The sequence below is a fragment of the Arachis ipaensis genome, chromosome B3 (assembly GCF_059453495.1).
Source record: "Arachis ipaensis isolate K30076 ecotype BB chromosome B3, ASM5945349v1, whole genome shotgun sequence".
Classification (NCBI taxonomy): Eukaryota; Viridiplantae; Streptophyta; class Magnoliopsida; order Fabales; family Fabaceae; genus Arachis; species Arachis ipaensis.
The window spans coordinates 72,431,959-72,450,572 of record NC_142438.1 but is presented as its reverse complement, the minus strand read 5'-3'; the positions used below and the strand labels follow the sequence as shown (position 1 = coordinate 72,450,572).

Below are 18,614 nucleotides of genomic sequence, written 5' to 3'. Positions count from 1 at the left end.
ATGTTGATCTCGGGTATAACTCACGAACTGATGATCATTGTATTGTTATGTATTGATGTCGGGTATAACCCACGAACTGAGGATCATGTTTGTTGTTGTATGTTGATCTCGGGGAAACCCACGAACTGAGGATCATTGTTTTGTTTGTGAATTGATCTCGGGGACGCCCACGAACTGAGGATCATTGTTTCCCCTTGTGCGTATATTATGGGGTCAGACTTTGCGCCGGCTGCCGGTAGTCATGAAGGAGTCGTATTCTTACCACCGACACATATGCACTAAGGACACAAAGGGAAGCCATATCTGGGACTTGTTCCTAGGTAATGTCGGGCTGCAGGGTGTAAACCGACACGTGAGCTCATGGCCTGCTTAGGACAGATATGCATCATATTGGTTGTGCATTTACATTTGGTTGTGTTTGCTTGTATTACTTCTCTATGATTGTGTTGTTTGTTTTATTGTGATTTGTTTGTGTGTTGAATTGAGTTTCTTACTTACGCTAGTAGTCTGTGAATGTATAGAGATGATTAATACCTGCTTGTTATGACTGGGAATCAATTATGTGGCTGAAAGATATTTAATGTGGCAAGTTTTATGATAGAGATCTGTTCTGGCTTTAGAAATTTAAAGAAAGTAATTATTTATCTAAAGTAAGATTGAAAAGTATTTCAAAGGATTTGACAAAGATAGTTTATTAAGCAAAGTTAATTATTTGCATGTTAATCATTACTTTTACGGCATTCCCATTCCCTACTGAGAACGTGTGGTTTGTTCTCACCCCAAAATCTTCCACCCTTTCAGTGACACAGGTTCGAAGACACAGTTTGAAGCTGCGGGCGATTATAGAATTTACTTATGAGTTAAGTTACATTCATAGAGTTCCCTCGCCCTTATTGCTTTACATTTTTATTTTATACAGAGGGATAGGATTTGTATCTAAGTTTTATTTGAAATCTTTTGTATGACAGATATTATTATTAATAATTATGCGATTATTATTACTTTGAAATGTTTGATATATGATTTTGATAATCAAAAACAAAATTTTCTGGAATTTTCTATAAAATAGAAACGCGATATCGAACTAAACGCTCAATATTAAATAGTTAATAAAGGAAATAGGTTAGTAACTCCTTATTTTTTGTACGATCATGACGTACTGGAAGTTGGATTGTTACAACAACCAATGGTTCGATGAGGTCACGGAAAACCCTCCTATGGTCATTACGGCCAGAGTAGGAACCGGCCTCATCAAGAGGATCCTCGTGGACACCAAGGCTGACTCAAATATCATGTTCCGCAACGTGTTCGACGCCTTGGGCATATGGGACGCCGATCTAAAGACTCACCAACACGGTGTCGTAGGATTGGGCGACCACTTCATTAAGCCAGACGGGATAATCTCCCTACCAATATCCGTAGGACTAGGACAGGGACGGAGGTCGCTAATGGCCGAGTTCGTGGTTCTACGAGACTCCACGGCCTACAACATCATCCTAGAGAGAAAGACTATCAACGACCTCAGGGTAGTGATCAGCACAAAGATGTTGGTAATGAAGTTCATCGCTGATGATGGATCTGTGGGATCCATAAAGGAAGACTTGAAAATGGCAGTCGCTTGCGACAACGCCAGCCTCTCCTTGAGGAAGAAATCTAAAGAGGCTTCCGGGGTGTTCCTCGCCGACTTGGACGCTAGAGTCAGCGATAAGCCAAGACCAGAGCCGGAAGGGAACTTAGAGAGGTTTAGAGTCGGTGACATAGAGGAGAAGTTCACCTTTGTGAACAGAAACCTCCCACACAACCTGAAGGAACCTCTAATGGAAATGATCAGGGCTAACAGTGACCTGTTTGCATGGACGCCAGCCGACATGCCAGGGATAGACCCCATCTCATGTCACATCGCTTGGCTGTTAAGGTGGAGGCCAGACTGGTGGCTCAAAGAAGAAGGAAAATGTCACAAGAGCGAGCAGAGGAGGTGGCCAGGTAGACGGCTAGCCTCCTCGAAGTAGGATTTATTCGAGAACTTGACTACTCGACCTGGCTGTCAAATGTAGTTCTAGTGAAAAAGCACAATGGAAAATGGAGGATGTGTGTGGATTATTCTGACCTCAACAAAGCATGCCCCAAGGACTGCTACCCCTACCCAATATTGATGCGCTCGTCGACGCGGCAGTGGGATACCGGTATCTGAGCTTTATGGATGCTTATTCTGGCTATAATCAAATTCCGATGCACTGGCCAGACGAAGAGAAAACAGCGTTCATAATACCGGGAGGAATATACTGCTACAAGGTAATGCCGTTTGGCCTGAAGAACGCCGGGGCCACGTACTAAAGGTTAATGAACAAGATATTCAGCGACCTCATAGACAAAACAGTCGAAGTGTATGTGGATGATATCCTTGCAAAGACCACCCGACCTGAAGACCTATTAAGCGACCTAGAAAATGTGTTTGCCTCCCTCCGACAACACGGCATGAGGCTCAACCCACTCAAATGCGTCTTTGCCATGGAAGCAGGAAAGTTCCTAAGGTACATGATAACCCAAAGGGGGGTCGAGGCCAACCCAGAAAAGTGCCAAGCAATACTCTAAATGAAGAGTCCTGGCTGTGTCAAGGATGTCCAGAGGCTGTCAGGAAGGCTTACCGCACTATCCCGTTTCCTCGGGGCGTCGGCTACGAAGGCCCTGCCATTCTTTAACCTGATGAGAAAGGGGATAGCATTTGAATGGATCCCAGCGTGCGAAGAAGTATTCAATCATTTCAAAGAGATTCTTGCAGCACCACCTGTACTCGGAAAGCCCAAGGTCAGAGAGCCGCTCTACCTATATTTGGCCATAACAGAGGAAGCGATGGCGGCGGTCTTAGTGCGGGAGGAAGGGAAGATTCAACAGCCGGTATACTTCGTGAGTAGAGCACTACAAGGAGCAGAACTGAGATACAGCAAATTAGAGAAGCTGGCACTGGCACTCCTAACCTCTTCCCGCAGACTACGACAATACTTCCAAGGTCACCAAGTGGTCGTGAGAACGGACCAAGGGATCCGCCAGGTGCTCCAAAAACCCGACTTAGCAGGAAGAATGATGACTTGGGCCATCGAGCTATCTCAGTATGATTTGCGATATGAGCTCCGACATGTGATTAAGGCGCAAGCAATGGCAGACTTCTTGGTAGAAGTAACGGGGGACCCAACCGAGGAAACGGGCATACGGTGGAGGCCCCATGTGGACGGATCCTCCAACCAAACATCCGGAGGTGCTGGGATCATCTTGGAAAGCCCTGCTGGGGTCATATACGAACAATCAATCAAGTTTGAGTTTCCCATATCGAACGACCAAGCAGAGTATGAGGCCCTCTTAGGCGGCTTAATCCTAGCTTACGAAGTCGGGGCTACGAGGCTGAGAGTGTGCAGTGACTCACAGGTCGTCACCTCGCAAGTGAATGGAAGCTACCAAGCCAGAGACTCGCTGTTGCAGAATTACTTGGAGAAGGTCAAAGAGTTGAGCAAACAATTCGAGGAGGTCACGATCCAGCACATTCCGAGGGAAAGGAACACACGGGCAGACCTCCTATCCAAGCTAGCAAGCACGAAACCGGGAGTCGGCAACCGGTCTCTCATTCAAAGCATGATAAAAGAACCAGGAGTTGCCCTTCAACTGATTTCCTGGATGGACCCCATCACTGATTTCCTAGAAAACGGCAAACTCCCTGACGACGAGAAGGCAGCTAAAGCGTTGAGAAGGGAGGCGGCCAAATATGCGATCATACAAGGTCAACTATTTAAAAAGGGACTCAGCTAGCCCTTATTGAAGTGCCTGCATCCCGACCAAACGGACTATGTACTCAGAGAGGTCCACGAGGGGTGCTGTGGTCACCACATCGGGGCAAAGTGGTGCACGAATTGTAAATCACACTTTTTACAACTCGTACCACTAACCAGCAAGTGCACTGGGTCGTCCAAGTAATACCTTACGTGAGTGAGGGTCGATCCCACGGAGATTGTTGGCTTAAAGCAATCTATGGTTATCTTGTAACTCTTAGTCAGGAAAACAATAAAATAATTCACTTATCAAATTTGATTGCAAGGAATAAAAGGGCAGAACACAAATTATACTTGTATGCACTGATGGAGAGTATGTTGGAGTTTTGGAGATGCTTTGTCTTCTGAAATTCTACTTTCCTCTATTTTCTGATTCACGCATGCACGTCCTCCTATGGCAAGCTGTGTGTTGGGGGATCACCGTTGTCAATGGCTACCATCCATCCTTCCAGTGAAAATGGTCTAGGTGCGCTGTCACCGCACGGCTAATCATCTGCAGGTTCTCAGTCGTACCGGAATAGGATTTACTATCCTTTTGCGTCTGTCACTACGCCCAGCACTCGCGAGTTTGAAGCTCGTCACAGTCATTCAATCCCTGAATCCTACTCGGAATACCACAGACAAGGTTTAGACTTTCCGGATTCTCTTGAATGCTGCCGTCAATCTAGCTTATACCACGAAGATTCCGATTAAGAGATCTAAGAGATATTCATTCATTCTATGGTGGAACGTAAGTGGTTGTCAGGCACGCGTTCATGGAGGAATGATGATGATTGTCACGTTCATCACATTCATATTGAAGTTCGAATGGATATCTTAGATAGGAACACGCATGTTTGAATGGAAAACAAAAATACTTGCATTAATTCATCGAGACACAGCAGAGCTCCTCACCCCCAACAATGGAGTTTAGAGATTCATGCCGTCAAAAGGTACAAAGTTCAGATCCAAAATGTCATGAGATCCAAAACAAGTCTCTAAAAGTTCTTTAAATACTAGACTAGTAAACTAGGTTTACAGAAAATGAGTAAACTGAGATGGATGGTGCAGAAATCCACTTCTGGGGCCCACTTGGTGTGTGCTGGAGCTGAGACTTAAGCTAATTACGTGCATAGGGCTGTTTTGGGCATTCAACGCCAGCTTTGGATCCTTTTCTGGCGTTGAACTCTAACTTGTAACTTGTTTCTGGCGCTGGACGCCAGACAGCAGCATGGAACTGGTATTGAACGCCAGTTTACGTCATCTATCCTTGAGCAAAGTATGGACTATTATATATTGCTAAAAAGCCCTGGATGTCTACTTTTCAATGCAATTAAAAGCGCACCATTTGGAGTTCTGTAGCTCCAGAAAATCCACTTTGAGTGCAGGGAGGTCAGAATCCAACAACATCAGCAGTTCTTTTTCAGCCTGAATCAGATTTTTGCTCAGCTCCCTCAATTTCAGCCAAAAAATACCTGAAATCACAGAAAAACACACAAACTCATAGTAAAGTCCAGAAATATGAATTTTGCCTAAAAACTACTGAAAATAAACTAAAAACTAACTAAAACACACTAAAAACTATATGAAATTAACCCCAAAAAGCGTATAAAATATCCGCTTATCACAACACCAAACTTAAACTGTTGCTTGTCCTCAAGCAACTAGATAAATAAAATAGAATACAAATAATTTTAAGAAGCAACAATATCTTAGAGTTTTTGGAGTGAAGCTCAGATTCTAATTAGATGAGCGGGACTAGTAGCTTTTTGCTTCTGAACAGTTTTGGCACCTCACTTTATCCATTGAAGCTCAGAGTGATTGGCATCTATAGGAACTCAGAATTCAGATAGTGATGTTTATTCTCCTAGTTCAGTATGTTGATTCTTGAACACAGCTACTTTATGAGTCTTGGCCGTGGCCCTAAGCACTTTGTTTTCCAGTATTACCACCGGATACATAAATGCCACAGACACATAATTGGGTGAACCTTTTCAGATTGTGACTCAGCTTTGCTAAAGTCCCCAATTAGAGGTGTCCAGGGTTCTTAAGCACACTCTTCTTTTTGCTTTGGACTTTGACTTTAACCGCTCAGTCTCAAGTTTTCACTTGACACCTTCATGCCACAAGCACATGGTTAGGGACAACTTGGTTTAGCCGCTTAGGCCAGGATTTTATTCCTTTAGGCCCTCCTATCCACTGATGCTCAATGCCTTGGGATCCTTTTTATTTACCCTTGCCTTTTGGTTTTAAGGGTTATTGGCTTTTTCTGCTTGCTCTCTTTTTTTTCTTTTTTTTTCTGCAAGCTTTGTTCTTTGCTGCTTTTTCTTGCTTCAAGAATCATTTTTATGATTTTTCAGATTATCAATAACATGTCTCATGTTCATCATTCTTTCAAGAGCCAACATATTTAACAGTCTTAAACATCAAATTCAAAAGACATATGCACTGTTCAAGCATTCATTCAGAAGACAGAAAGCATTGCCACCACATATAAATAATTAGAATTTACCTTATTAAAAACTCGAAAAAATATTGCCTCTTATTCTAAAGAAATTTTTCTATTTTATTCATGTTTAATGATGACGATAAAATTAAATTATAGCTTAATTGGGGGATAAAATCAAAAATATAGATACTAATTACTACTATATGACTCCTAAGGTAAAACTAATAAAAACAGTTATCACAGAGTTAAGGCTAAGATTGGAATTTAACAACCTTTGTTCTGGGAAGTGGATGTTCCTCTAATCTGCGGGGTGCTTGGTCCTTCAAGAGATAATTTCTGGCGCTTTAATTCCCTTAAATCACGCCCTTGCTCCTCCTGTTCTTTAAACAAATAGCAAAGAATGCTACTTTTTTCCTTCTGTTCTTTCTGTATTTGTTCCATAGCTTCTTGCATCTTGGTAATAGATGTTTCAAGATACTCCCAGTATTCAGATTAAGGGATTTCTGGGAGAATTTTCTGTGTTCTCTTCTTGATGGGGTCATCCTGTGCTTGTTGTTTTTCCATTGATGCTTTGGTGATTGGCCGCTCAACTGAGATATACTCAGTTATTCCCATCCTTACTCCAGCGTCCTTGCAGAGCATAGAAATCAAGCTTGGATAAGCCAACCTGGCATCTTTAGAATTTTTGTTTGCAATTTTGTAGAATTCAGTTGAAATCAGTTGATGAACTTCCACTTCTTTTCCCATCATGATGCAATGGATCATCACTGCTCTTCTAATAGTGACTTCAGAGCGGTTGCTAGTGTGCAGCAGAGAATGCCCAATGAAGTCCAGCCATCCTCTGGCGATTGGTTTGAGATCTTCTCTTTTGAGTTGAATTGGGACACCCTTCGTGCTGGTGGTCCACCTGGCTCCAGGGATACATATATCCTCTAGAATCTTATCCAGGCCCTTGTCTTTTCTCATCATTCTCCTATTGAAGGAGTCTGGATCATCTTTCAGCTGAGGCAGCTTTAAGATCTCCCTGATCTTGTCAGGGTGGGTATGAACAATCTTTCCTCTGACCAAGGTCCGATAGTCATAGATAGCAGATCCAGATAGTCTTTGCCTGTCTGTATGCCACATATTAGCATAGAACTCCTGGACCATATTCCTTCCCACTTTCGTTTAAGGATTAGCTAGGATCTCCCAGTTCCTGATTCAAATTTGCTCCTGGATCTCCGGATATTCGTCTTCTTTCAGATCGAATCTAACTTCCGGGATCACTGATCTTAGACCCATTATTTTGTAATAATGGTCTGAATGTTCTTTAGTTAAGAACTTCCCTTGATTCCAAAGTGGTTTTGGAACGCTTTCTTTCTTGTCTCTTGGAGTGGGTTATTTTCCTTTAGGAGCCATGATCTTAGTGATCACGGATAAGCACACCAAACTTAGAGGTTTGCTTGTCCTCAAGCAAAAAGAAAAGAAAGGAGAGGGAGAGAAGGAGAGCTAGGTGCAATGGTAGATGGGAGGGGAGGGAGGCCGAACCCATATTTAAAGGGAGAGGGGGTGGGTTTTCGAAAATAGGGAGGAAGATAAGATAGAAGATATGATTTTTAAGAAAATTTTAAGTATGATAAGAAAAGATATAATTTAAAATTGAAGAGATATGAAAGATATTTGAAAAAGATAGATTTGGATTTTTGAAAAAGATAGTATGGAGATTTGAGAAAGATATTGATTAGTTGAAAAGATTTTTGAATAAAAAGAGATAGATTTGTTTTGAAAATTTTGAAAAAGAGTTGAATTGGATTGAAAAAAGGATTTGTGCTTATGGATTAAGATACATTTGATATTTTTAAAATAGGGTTTTTAGAAATTAGGGATTTTAGAAATCAGGGTTCTTAACATGTTTATGCAAGAAATCATGAATTGAAACATGAAAATTAAATTTAGAATGAAAAATATGAAGTAAAAACGAATTCACCTCCTCCCCACCATCCTGGCGTTTGAATGCCCAAACGCTGCATGTTTTGGGCATTCAACGCCCAAATGCTGCCTCTCCTGGGCGTTCAACGCCCAGCAGTTGCTTCTTTCTGGCGTTGAACGCCAGGAACTCCTTTGTCACTGGGCGTTTTTCTGAACACCCAGGATGCTGTAAATCTGGCGTTAAAGGCCCAGAAGGAGCTTCCTTCTGGCGTTCAACGCCCAGAAGATGCTTCTTTCTGGCGTTTAACGCCCATATGGCTATCCTTACTGGCGTTTTCTTGCCAGTGAGCTCTTTTTCTCTGTTTTGTGTGCAGAATCCTTCTGTAACCCTGTGAACTTATACAATTGACTCTTTACCTTAGTATCAGTGAACTTTATATAAACAAATAAAATCAAGAATAGGGCAAAATGCTTAGAGGAAGTGATGCCCCATGGCTGGGTTGCCTCCCAGCAAGCGCTTCTTTATTGTCTTTAGCTGGACCTTGCTGAGCTTTTAATCTAGCTTCAGCCTTGAGCACTCTTGCTCAACATTGCCTTCAAGATAGTGCTTGATTCTCTGTCCATTAACAATGAACTTTTTATCAGAATCAATATCTTGAAGCTCCACATAACCATATGGTGATACACTTGTAATCACATATGGTCCCCTCCACTGGGACTTCAGTTTTCCGGGGAATAGCCTGAGCCTAGAGTTAAACAACAGGACCTTTTGTCCTGGTTTAAAGATTCTAGATGACAGCTTTCTGTCATGCCACTTTTTTTATTTTTCTTTATAAAGCTTGGCATTTTCGAAAGCAGTGAATCTGAATTCCTCTAGCTCATTTAGCTGGAGCAATCTTTTTTCTCCAGCTAATTTGGCATCAAAGTTTAGGAATCTGGTTGCCCAGTAGGCTTTATGTTCCAGTTCCACGGGCAGGTGACATGCCTTACCATACACAAGTTGGTATGGAGAGGTCCCTATAGGAGTCTTGAATGCTGTTCTGTATGCCCACAGAGCATCATCCAAGCTTCTTGCCCAATCCTTTCTACGGGTACTTACAATCCGTTCTAGGATTCTTTTAGCTCTCTGTTAGAGACTTCAGCTTGCCCATTAGTCTGTGGATGATATGGAGTCGCCACCTTGTGGCGAATCCCATACCGGACCATGGCAGAGTAAAGCTGTTTGTTGTAGAAGTGAGTGCCCCCATCACTGATTAGTACTCTAGGGACCCCAAACCTGCTGAAGATATATTTCTGAAGGAACTTCAACACTGTTTTAGTATCATTGGTGGGTGTCGCAACGGCCTCTAACCATTTTGATACGTAGTCAACTACCACCAGAATGTAAGTGTTTGAGTATGATGGTGGGAAAGGTCCCATGAAGTCAATTCCCCATACGTCGAACAACTCAATCTCCAAGATTCCTTGTTGAGGCATGGCGTAACCATGGGGCAGATTACCAGCTCTTTGGCAACTGTCACAGTTACGTACAAACTCTCGGGAATCTCTATAGAGTGTGGGCCAATAGAAACCACATTGGAGGACCTTGGTGGCTGTTCGCTCACCTCCGAAATGGCCTCCATATTGTGATCCATGGTAATGCCATAGGATCCTCTGTGCTTCTTCTCTAGGCACACATCTCCGGATTATTCCGTCTGCACATCTCTTAAAGAGATAGGGTTCATCCCACAAGTAGTACTTTGCATCAGTAATTAGTTTTTTCTTTTGTTGCCTGTTGTACTTTTTAGGTATGAACCTTGCAGCTTTATAGTTTGCAATGTCTGCAAACCATGGTGCTTCCTGAATGGCAAATAAATGCTCATCCAGAAAGGTCTCAGAGATCTCAAGAGAGGGGAGGGACGTCCCTTCTACTGGCTCTATCCGGGACAGATGATCAGCCACTTGGTTTTTTGTCCCTTTTCTGTCTCTTATTTCTATATCAAACTCTTGCAGAAGCAACACCCATCTTATGAGCCTGGGTTTTGAATCCTGATTTGTGAGTAGATATTTAAGAGCAGCATGGTCAATATACACAATCACCTTTGATCCTACTAAGTATGATCTAAACTTGTCAATGGCATAAACCACTGCAAGCAATTCTTTTTCTGTGGTTGTGTAATTTTTCTGGGCATCATTTAAAACGCGGCTAGCATAATAAATGACATGCAGAAGCTTGTCATGCCTCTGTCCCAGTACTGCACCAATGGCGTGATCACTGGCATCACACATTAGCTCAAATGGTAACGTCCAGTCTGGTGCAGAAATAACTGGTGCTGTGACCAGCTTGGCTTTCAGCGTTTCAAACGCCTGCACACACTCTGTGTCAAACACAAATGGCGTGTCAGCAGCTAGCAGATTGCTTAGAGGTTTTGCGATTTTTGAAAAATCCTTTATAAACCTCCTATAGAATCCTGCATGCCCTAGAAAGCTTCTGATTGCCTTAACATTGGCAGGTGGTGGTAATTTTTTCAATCACCTCTATTTTTGCTTGATCCACCTCTATTCCCTTGTTTGAAATTTTATGCCCAAGGACAATCCCTTCAGTCACCATAAAGTGACATTTTTCCCAGTTTAAAACCAGGTTGGTCTCTTGGCATCTTTTCAGAACTAGTTTCAGGTGATCAAGACAGGAGCTGAATGAGTCTCCATATACTAAGAAGTCATCCATGAAGACTTCCAGAAATTTTTCCACCATATCAGAGAAAATAGAGAGCATGCATCTCTGGAAGGTTGCAGGTGCATTACACAGCCCAAATGGCATCCTTCTATAAGCAAACACTCCAGATGGATATGTGAATGCTGTTTTCTCTTGATCCTGGGGATTTACTGCAATCTGGTTATAGCCTGAGTAGCCATCCAAAAAGCAGTAATAATCATGACCTGCCAGTCTTTCTAGCATCTGGTCTATGAACGGTAAAGAAAAATGATCCTTTCTGGTGGCTGTATTGAGCCTTCTGTAGTCAATACACATGCGCCACCCTGTAACTGTTCTTGTAGGAACCAGTTCATTCTTTTTATTATGAACCACTGTCATGCCCCCCTTTTTGGGGACAACTTGAACAGGGCTCACCCAAGGGCGATCAGAAATAGGATAAATGATCCCAGCCTCTAGTAATTTGGTGACCTCTTTCTGCACCACTTCCTTCATGGCTGGATTTAGCCGCCTCTGTGGTTGAACCACTGGTTTAGCATTATCCTCTAATAAGATTTTGTGCATGCATCTAGCTGGGCTTATGCCCTTAAGGTCACCAATGGACCACCCAAGAGCTGTCTTGTGTGTCCTTAGCACTTGAATAGGTGCTTCCTCTTCCTGTAGATTTAAAGCAGAGCTTATGATCACTGGAAAAGTGTCACCTTCTCCCAGAAATGCATATTTCAGGGATGGTGGTAATGGTTTGAGCTCGGGTTTAGGAGGTTTTTCCTCTTCCAGAGGAAATTTCAGAGGCTCTTTCATTTCCTCTGAATCCTCCAAATCAGGCTGAACATCTTTAAAGATGTCTTCCAACTCTGATTCGAGACTCACAGCCATGTTGATCTCTTCTACCAAAGAGTCAATAAGATCAACTTTCATGCAGTCTTTTGATGTGTCTGGATGCTGCATGGTTTTGACAGCATTCAACTTAAACTCATCATCATTGACTCTCAGGGTTATTTCCCTCTGTTGGACATCAATGAGAGTTCGTCCAGTTGCTAGGAAGGGTCTTCCTAGAATGAGAGTGGCACTCTTGTGCTCCTCCATTTCCAGCACTACAAAGTCAGTGGGAAAGGCCAATGGCCCAACTCTGACAATCATGTCTTCAATCACGCCTGATGGGTATTTAATGGAGCCATCAGCAAGTTGGAGACATATCCGGGTCGGTTTAACTTCTTCAGTTAAACCAAGCTTTCTGATAGTGGATGCAGGTATTAGGTTGATGCTTGCCCCAAGATCACATAAAGCTGTCTTGGTGCAATTACCTTCTAATATGCATGGTATCAGAAAACTCTCAGGGTCTTTAAGCTTTTCAGGAAAGCTTTTCAGAATAATTGCACTGCATTCTTCAGTGAGGATAACTCTTTCAGTTTCTCTCCAATCCTTCTTATGACTCAAGATCTCTTTCATGAACTTGGCATAAGAAGGTATTTGCTCAAGTGCCTCTACAAATGAAATCTTTATTTCAAGAGTCCTGAGATAATCTGCAAAGCGAGCAAATTGCTTATCCTGCTCCTCTTGGCGGAGTTTTTGAGGATAAGGTATCTTGGCTTTATATTCCTCAACCTTAGTTGCTGTAAGTTTATTTCCTACAGAAGTGGTTGAAGAAGCCTTTTTAGATGGGTTGTTATCAGCACTTGTGTGTGTCTGATCCTTCACTGGCAATTGAGTGCCAGAGTTAGAAGCTGGAGTGACGTTAGACGCCAGCTCCTCATCTGTTCCTGGCGTTTGAACGCCAGAACTGTGCTTCTTTTGGGCGTTCAACGCCAGATCTTTGCTTGTTTCTGGCATTGAACGCCAGTCCTGAGCATGGTCTAGGCGTTCAGCGCCAGCCTTCCACCCAACTTCTGGCGTTTTAATGCCAGAATTATTTTTCCCTGGGCTCTTACTGTTCTCAGATGGATTTTAGGTGGTTTGCTCATTTCTTGGTTTCCTGCTGCTTTGAAGTGGGGTATTTAGTGCTTTCCCACTTCTTAATTGAACTGCTTGGCATTCTTCTGTTATTTGTTTTGACAGCTGCTGCTTTGTTTGCTTTAATTGTACTTCCATGTTTATATTAGCCATCCTTGTCTCTTGTAGTTTATCCTTGAATTCAGCCAACTGCTTTGTTAGAAAATCCAATTGCTGATTGAATTCAGCAGCTTGCTCTGCAGGACTGAGTTCAGCAGTTACTGTTTTAGCCTCTTCTTTCATGGAAGAGTCACTGCTTAGGTATAGATGCTGATTTCTAGCAACTGTATCAATGAGCTCTTGAGCTTCTTCAATTGTCTTTCTCATGTGGATAGATCCACCAGCTGAGCAATCTAAAGAGATCTGAGCTCTTTCTGTAAGCCCATAATAGAAGATGTCTAACTGAACCCACTCTGAAAATATTTCAGAGGGGCATTTTCGTAGCATCTCTCTGTATCTCTCCCAGGTATCATAAAGGGATTCATTATCCCCTTGTTTAAAGCCTTGGATGTCCAGCCTTAGCTGTGTCATCCGTTTTGGAGGAAAGTATTGATTCAGGAATTTTTCAATCAGCTGTTTCCATGTCTTTATGCTAGCCTTAGGTTGGTTATTTAACCACCTCTTGGCTTGGTCTTTTATAGCAAATGGAAACAGTAATAATCTGTAGACATCCTGATCTACTTCCTTATCATGTACTGTGTCAGCAATTTGTAAAAACTGTGCCAGAAACTCTGTAGGTTCTTCCTGTGGAAGACCAGAATATTGGCAGCTTTGCTGCACCATGATAATGAGCTGAGGATTCAACTCAAAGCTATTGACTCCAATGGAGGGTATGCAGATACTACTCCCATATGAAGCAGTAGAGGGGTTAGCATATGACCCCAGAGTCCTCCTGGACTGTTCATTTCCACTTAGATCCATGATGGAGAAAGGGAGATGATGTAAAATAAAAAATTTATTTTTATTTATTTATTTATTTATTTAATTATTTCAAAGATAAAATAAATTAAAATAAAATAAATAAAAATAGGTGAAGATTTTCAAAAAAATGAGGAGAGAGAAAGTGGTCAGGAAGTTTTGAAAAAGGTATGAATTGAAAAAGATTTTAAATTTTGAAAAAAAATATGAATTTTAAAAATAATTTTCGAAAATTTGTTTTAAAAATAGAGAGAAAAGATATTTTTGAATTTAAGGAGGAAAGAGAGAAACAATAAGATAGCCCAAGATTTAAAATTTTTAGATCTAATGCTCCTTGTTTTCGAAAATTATGGAGGGAAAACACCAAGGAACACCAAACTTAAAAAATTTAAGATCAAGACGCAAGGAAAACTCAAGAACACTTTGAAGAAAGAACACCAAACTTAAAATTTTTAGAAAACCAAAATAAAATTTTTGAAAAACAAAGGAAAACCAACCAGAAAACACCAAACTTAAAGTTTGGCACGAGATTTAATAGAAAATTTATTTTTAAAAAATTTTTAAAATTAAAATAAAAGACTCTGACCCAAAAGACAAAAATTTCCTAATCTAAGCAACAAGATTTACCGTCAGTTGTTCAAACTCAAACAATCCCCGGCAACGGCGCCAAAAACTTGGTGAACGAATTGTAAATCACACTTTTTACAACTCGTACCACTAACCAGCAAGTGCACTGGGTCGTCCATGTAATACCTTACGTGAGTAAGGGTCGATCCCACGGAGATTGTTGGCTTGAAGCAATCTATGGTTATCTTTTAACTCTTAGTCAGGAAAACAATAAAATAATTCACTTATCAAATTTGATTGCAAGGAATAAAAGGGCAGAACACAAATTATACTTGTATGCACTGATGGAGAGTATGTTGGAGTTTTGGAGATGCTTTGTCTTCTGAAATTCTGCTTTCCTCTGTTTTCTGATTCACACATGCACGTCCTCCTATGGCAAGCTGTGTGTTGGGGGATCACCATTGTCAATGGCTACCATCCATCCTTCCAGTGAAAAGGGTCCAGGTGCGCTATCACCGCACGGCTAATCATCTGTAGGTTCTCAGTCGTACCGGAATAGGATTTACTATCCTTTTGCGTCTGTCACTATGCCCAGCACTCACGAGTTTGAAGCTCGTCACAGTCATTCAATCCTTGAATCCTACTCGGAATACCACAGACAAGGTTTAGACTTTCCGGATTCTCTTGAATGCTGCCATCAATCTAGCTTATACCACGAAGATTCCGATTAAGAGATCTAAGAGATATTCATTCATTCTATGGTGGAACGTAAGTGGTTGTTAGGCACGCGTTCGTGGAGGAATGATGATGATTGTCACGTTCATCACATTCATATTGAAGTTCGAATGGATATCTTAGATAGGAACACGCATGTTTGAATGGAAAACAGAAATACTTGCATTAATTCATCGAGACACAGCAGAGCTCCTCACCCCAACAATGGAGTTTAGAGACTCATGCCGTCAAAAGGTACAAAGTTCAGATCTAAAATGTTATGAGATCCAAACAAGTCTCTAAAAGTTCTTTAAATACTAGACTAGTAAACTAGGTTTACAGAAAATGAGTAAACTGAGATGGATGGTGCAGAAATTCACTTCTGAGGCCCACTTGGTGTGTGCTGGGGCTGAGACTTAAGCTAATCACGTGCATAAAGCTGTTTTGGGCATTCAACGCCAGCTTTGGATCCTTTTCTGGCGTTGAACTCCAACTTGTAACTTGTTTCTGGCGCTGGACGCCAGACAGCAGCATGGAACTGGCGTTGAACGCCCGTTTACGTCGTTTATCCTTGAGCAAAGTATGGACTATTATATATTTCTGGAAAGCCCTGGATGTCTACTTTCCAATGCAATTGGAAGCGCGCTATTTGAAGTTCTGTAGCTCCAGAAAATCCACTTTGAGTGCAGGGAGGTCAGAATCCAACAGCATCAGCAGTTCTTTTTCAGCCTGAATCAGATTTTTGCTCAGCTCCCTCAATTTCAGCCAGAAAATACCTGAAATCATAGAAAAACACACAAACTCATAGTAAAGTCCAGAAATATGAATTTTGCCTAAAAACTACTGAAAATAAACTAAAAACTAACTAAAACACACTAAAAACTATATGAAATTAACCCCAAAAAGCGTATAAAATATCCGCTCATCACAAAGCCCTAGCAAGAAAGCTCATCCGAGATGGATATTACTGGCCATCGATGATGATGGACCCCAAAGAATTCGTGAGGAAATGCGTCAAGTGCCAAGAGAACGCCAACTTCCACAAAGCGTCGGCAACTGAACTAAGCCTATTGACGTCCTCCCGACCTTTCGCATAGTGGGGAGTCGACATCTTGGGACCTATCCCGGTTGGTCCGGGGCAAGTCAAATATCTCATAGTTGCTATCGACTACTACACCAAATGGATAGAGGTTGAACCACTGGCCAGTATATCCTCATCTAATTGTCGAAAGTTTATGTGGAGGCAGGTGATAATTTGATTCGGCATCCCGGAAGTCGTTATCTCTGATAACGGGACGCAATTCACTAATAAGAAGTTCGTGGAGTTCCTCACCGGTCTAGGCATAAAGTAGAAATTCTTCTCTGTAGAGCATTCCCAGACGAACGGCCAAGTTGAGGCCGCAAACAAGGTCGTCTTGCTGGGCCTCAAGAAGCGGCTGGATAATAAAAAAGGTGCATGGGCCGACGAACTCGCCTCGGTTCTCTGGTCTTACCAAACAACCGAGCAGTCGTCCACAGGAGAAACCCATTTCCGCCTGACGTACGGGTGGACGCAATGATACCCGTAGAGATCGCGAGCCGAGCCCACGATTACTTCTGAAGGGAGTAGAAGAAGCTATAGAAAAGGACCTAGTAGATGAGGCTAGGGAGATGGCCCATTTGTCAGAAGTAGCACTAAAGCAAAGAATGGCCCTACACTACAACACCAAAGTGCTCAGGAGAGAATTTGAACAAAATGACCTCGTCCTGCGGTTCAACGACATCGGGCTGCCGACTCAAGGGGAAGGTAAACTGGAGGCAAACTGGGAAGGCCCCTACAGGGTCAAAGAGGTGATTGGCAAGGGCGCCTACAAATTGGAGAAGCTCGATGGCAAGGAAGTCCCGAGAACCTGGAATGCAGGTAACTTGAGAAGATTTTATTCTTAGCTCAAACACGCCGATTAGGCTATCTGATGAGCTCAGTGATTTACTTTTGTTAAGTACTTATCATGGCAATAGACTTGTTTAACTTTCGATTAATGTTTACTTGTCAATATTACTTGCCCATTTACTTTTCCCCATTTATGCATCCCACGACAACAAGTTCCTTATAATACATGTTAAACGGGACAACGATACGGTGCCTCGGGATTGATCACCCCGGGAGCCAACTAAGTTAACACCATAACAAACGACTACAGTAATAGTAAAGCCACGACTTGGCCTCGCCAAACTACCAACACAACGGTAGAACACAACGGTAGACAAACACGAGCGACAAGCCAATACCAACAAAACGGTAACAAAACAGAACAAAAACGCTCTACCAGATAAACAGAGAAAGATGATAATCACAAACCGACCAAGCGACTACTAAAGTATATCAAAAGGTTAGTCCCACAAGTTCTACAACAAAATCACAAACTCCATACAAAGGTACAAGAGATCATTTCTTGGGCATATCGACCATCTTGCCATTCTTGATTGTTTTAAAGACCCCAATTGCCGACGTGTCGAAGTCAGGGGCCACAATTTTCACTTGAGCCTTAAGGCCTCTTCAGTCATCAGGATCGCTCTCTTTCCCTGCTTCATGGTCTCTTTATGCTTTTTCTTAAACTCTTCGGCTTCAGCTTGAGCGGTCTTAGCTGACGAAACGGCCACATCACGTTCCTTCTCCAAAGCGACCACCCGACCTTGCGTGGCATTGAGTTGGCTTTCCAAAGTCATCTCGCGCTCGGTTAGACGGGATACGGTAGCATCAGAGGTCTTCAATTTTTCCTCGGCAGACGCAGCCTTCTCCTCGGCAGCTTTAAGCTTCTCCTCCGCCTTGGACAACTGCTCCCGAAGCGTTTCAACTTGAGTCTTAAATTGATTATTGGCCTTAGCATCAGATTCGAGCTTCCTACACAGCGACTGTATCCCCGACAGCTCGAACTCGGCCTTCCGAGCTATAGCAGCACCGCGGAGGAGGGTACGGTACATCCACCTCGCCTGTCCCGCAAGATCGGAGCCATGGAAGTGTTCCTCCGTACCGGGAAGTAACTGGGAGTCTATGAAGGCCCCGGTGTCGAAGTTCCTTTCCATTACGGTGAGGGCTCCTTCAGGGCTGGAGGATGACCTCTGCCTCTTGGGGGTGGGGATAACCTTCAAGTCATCCTCCTCGACTTGTTGAGCGGAGGTCGAATGCCCAGTACCGGCCACCTCCTCATGAATAGGAGAGACGCGTGCCCCGTCAGAATTTTTGTCCGACATCTCGGTATCACAGGGTGAAGGCACCGCCTGATCCTCCTTATTCTCAGGAGGGGTCTCCGGCTTCCCGTCAGCCTTCTCTTCATCGCTTTCCTCTAGAAAAGTCTTGTACAAACTCTCAAGGCCTGTCACCTCGGCAGACATTCCCACTGCAACAAATAAATAAACAAGTTAGTCGTGAAATCGGCATAACCAATCAAAGCAACAGTAATGCAAGAAATACAAGTCAGAGCTACTCACAAATATAATTCCTGGCGACCTCCCGGTCACCCATAAGAAGGTGGGAATTCACATGGTTTCTCCCAAAAACGGCCAACAACACGTCGGCAATCTTTTTGTCAACAGCGGACAT

At 42.6% G+C, this 18,614-nt stretch overlaps 2 protein-coding genes across 2 annotated transcripts; one reads left to right on the top strand and one right to left on the bottom strand.

Annotated features, from left to right (window-relative positions):
• Positions 1 to 2,592: 2,592 nt before the first annotated feature.
• LOC107633159 (uncharacterized) lies at positions 2,593 to 3,798 on the top strand. The gene has a single exon (XM_016336795.1). It carries the CDS (start codon positions 2,593 to 2,595, stop codon positions 3,796 to 3,798), a length of 1,206 nt encoding a protein of 401 aa, XP_016192281.1.
• Positions 3,799 to 17,548: 13,750 nt separating this feature from the next.
• LOC148571104 (uncharacterized) lies at positions 17,549 to 18,614 on the bottom strand. The gene is made up of 2 exons (XM_088507208.1): positions 18,503 to 18,614; positions 17,549 to 18,411 (listed from the first exon to the last, which is right to left on the bottom strand). Exons 1-2 carry the CDS (start codon positions 18,612 to 18,614, stop codon positions 17,549 to 17,551), a joined length of 975 nt encoding a protein of 324 aa, XP_088363334.1.

Coding starts and splice junctions, on each gene's coding strand:
- LOC107633159 (XM_016336795.1), top strand. CDS start 2,593: ATGAAGAGTCCTGGCTGTGTCAAGGATGTCCAGAGGCTGTCAGGAAGG.
- LOC148571104 (XM_088507208.1), bottom strand. CDS start 18,614: ATGTCCGCTGTTGACAAAAAGATTGCCGACGTGTTGTTGGCCGTTTTT. Junction 18,412..18,502: donor GGTCGCCAGGAATTATATTT/GTGAGTAGCTCT, acceptor TATTTGTTGCAG/TGGGAATGTCTGCCGAGGTG.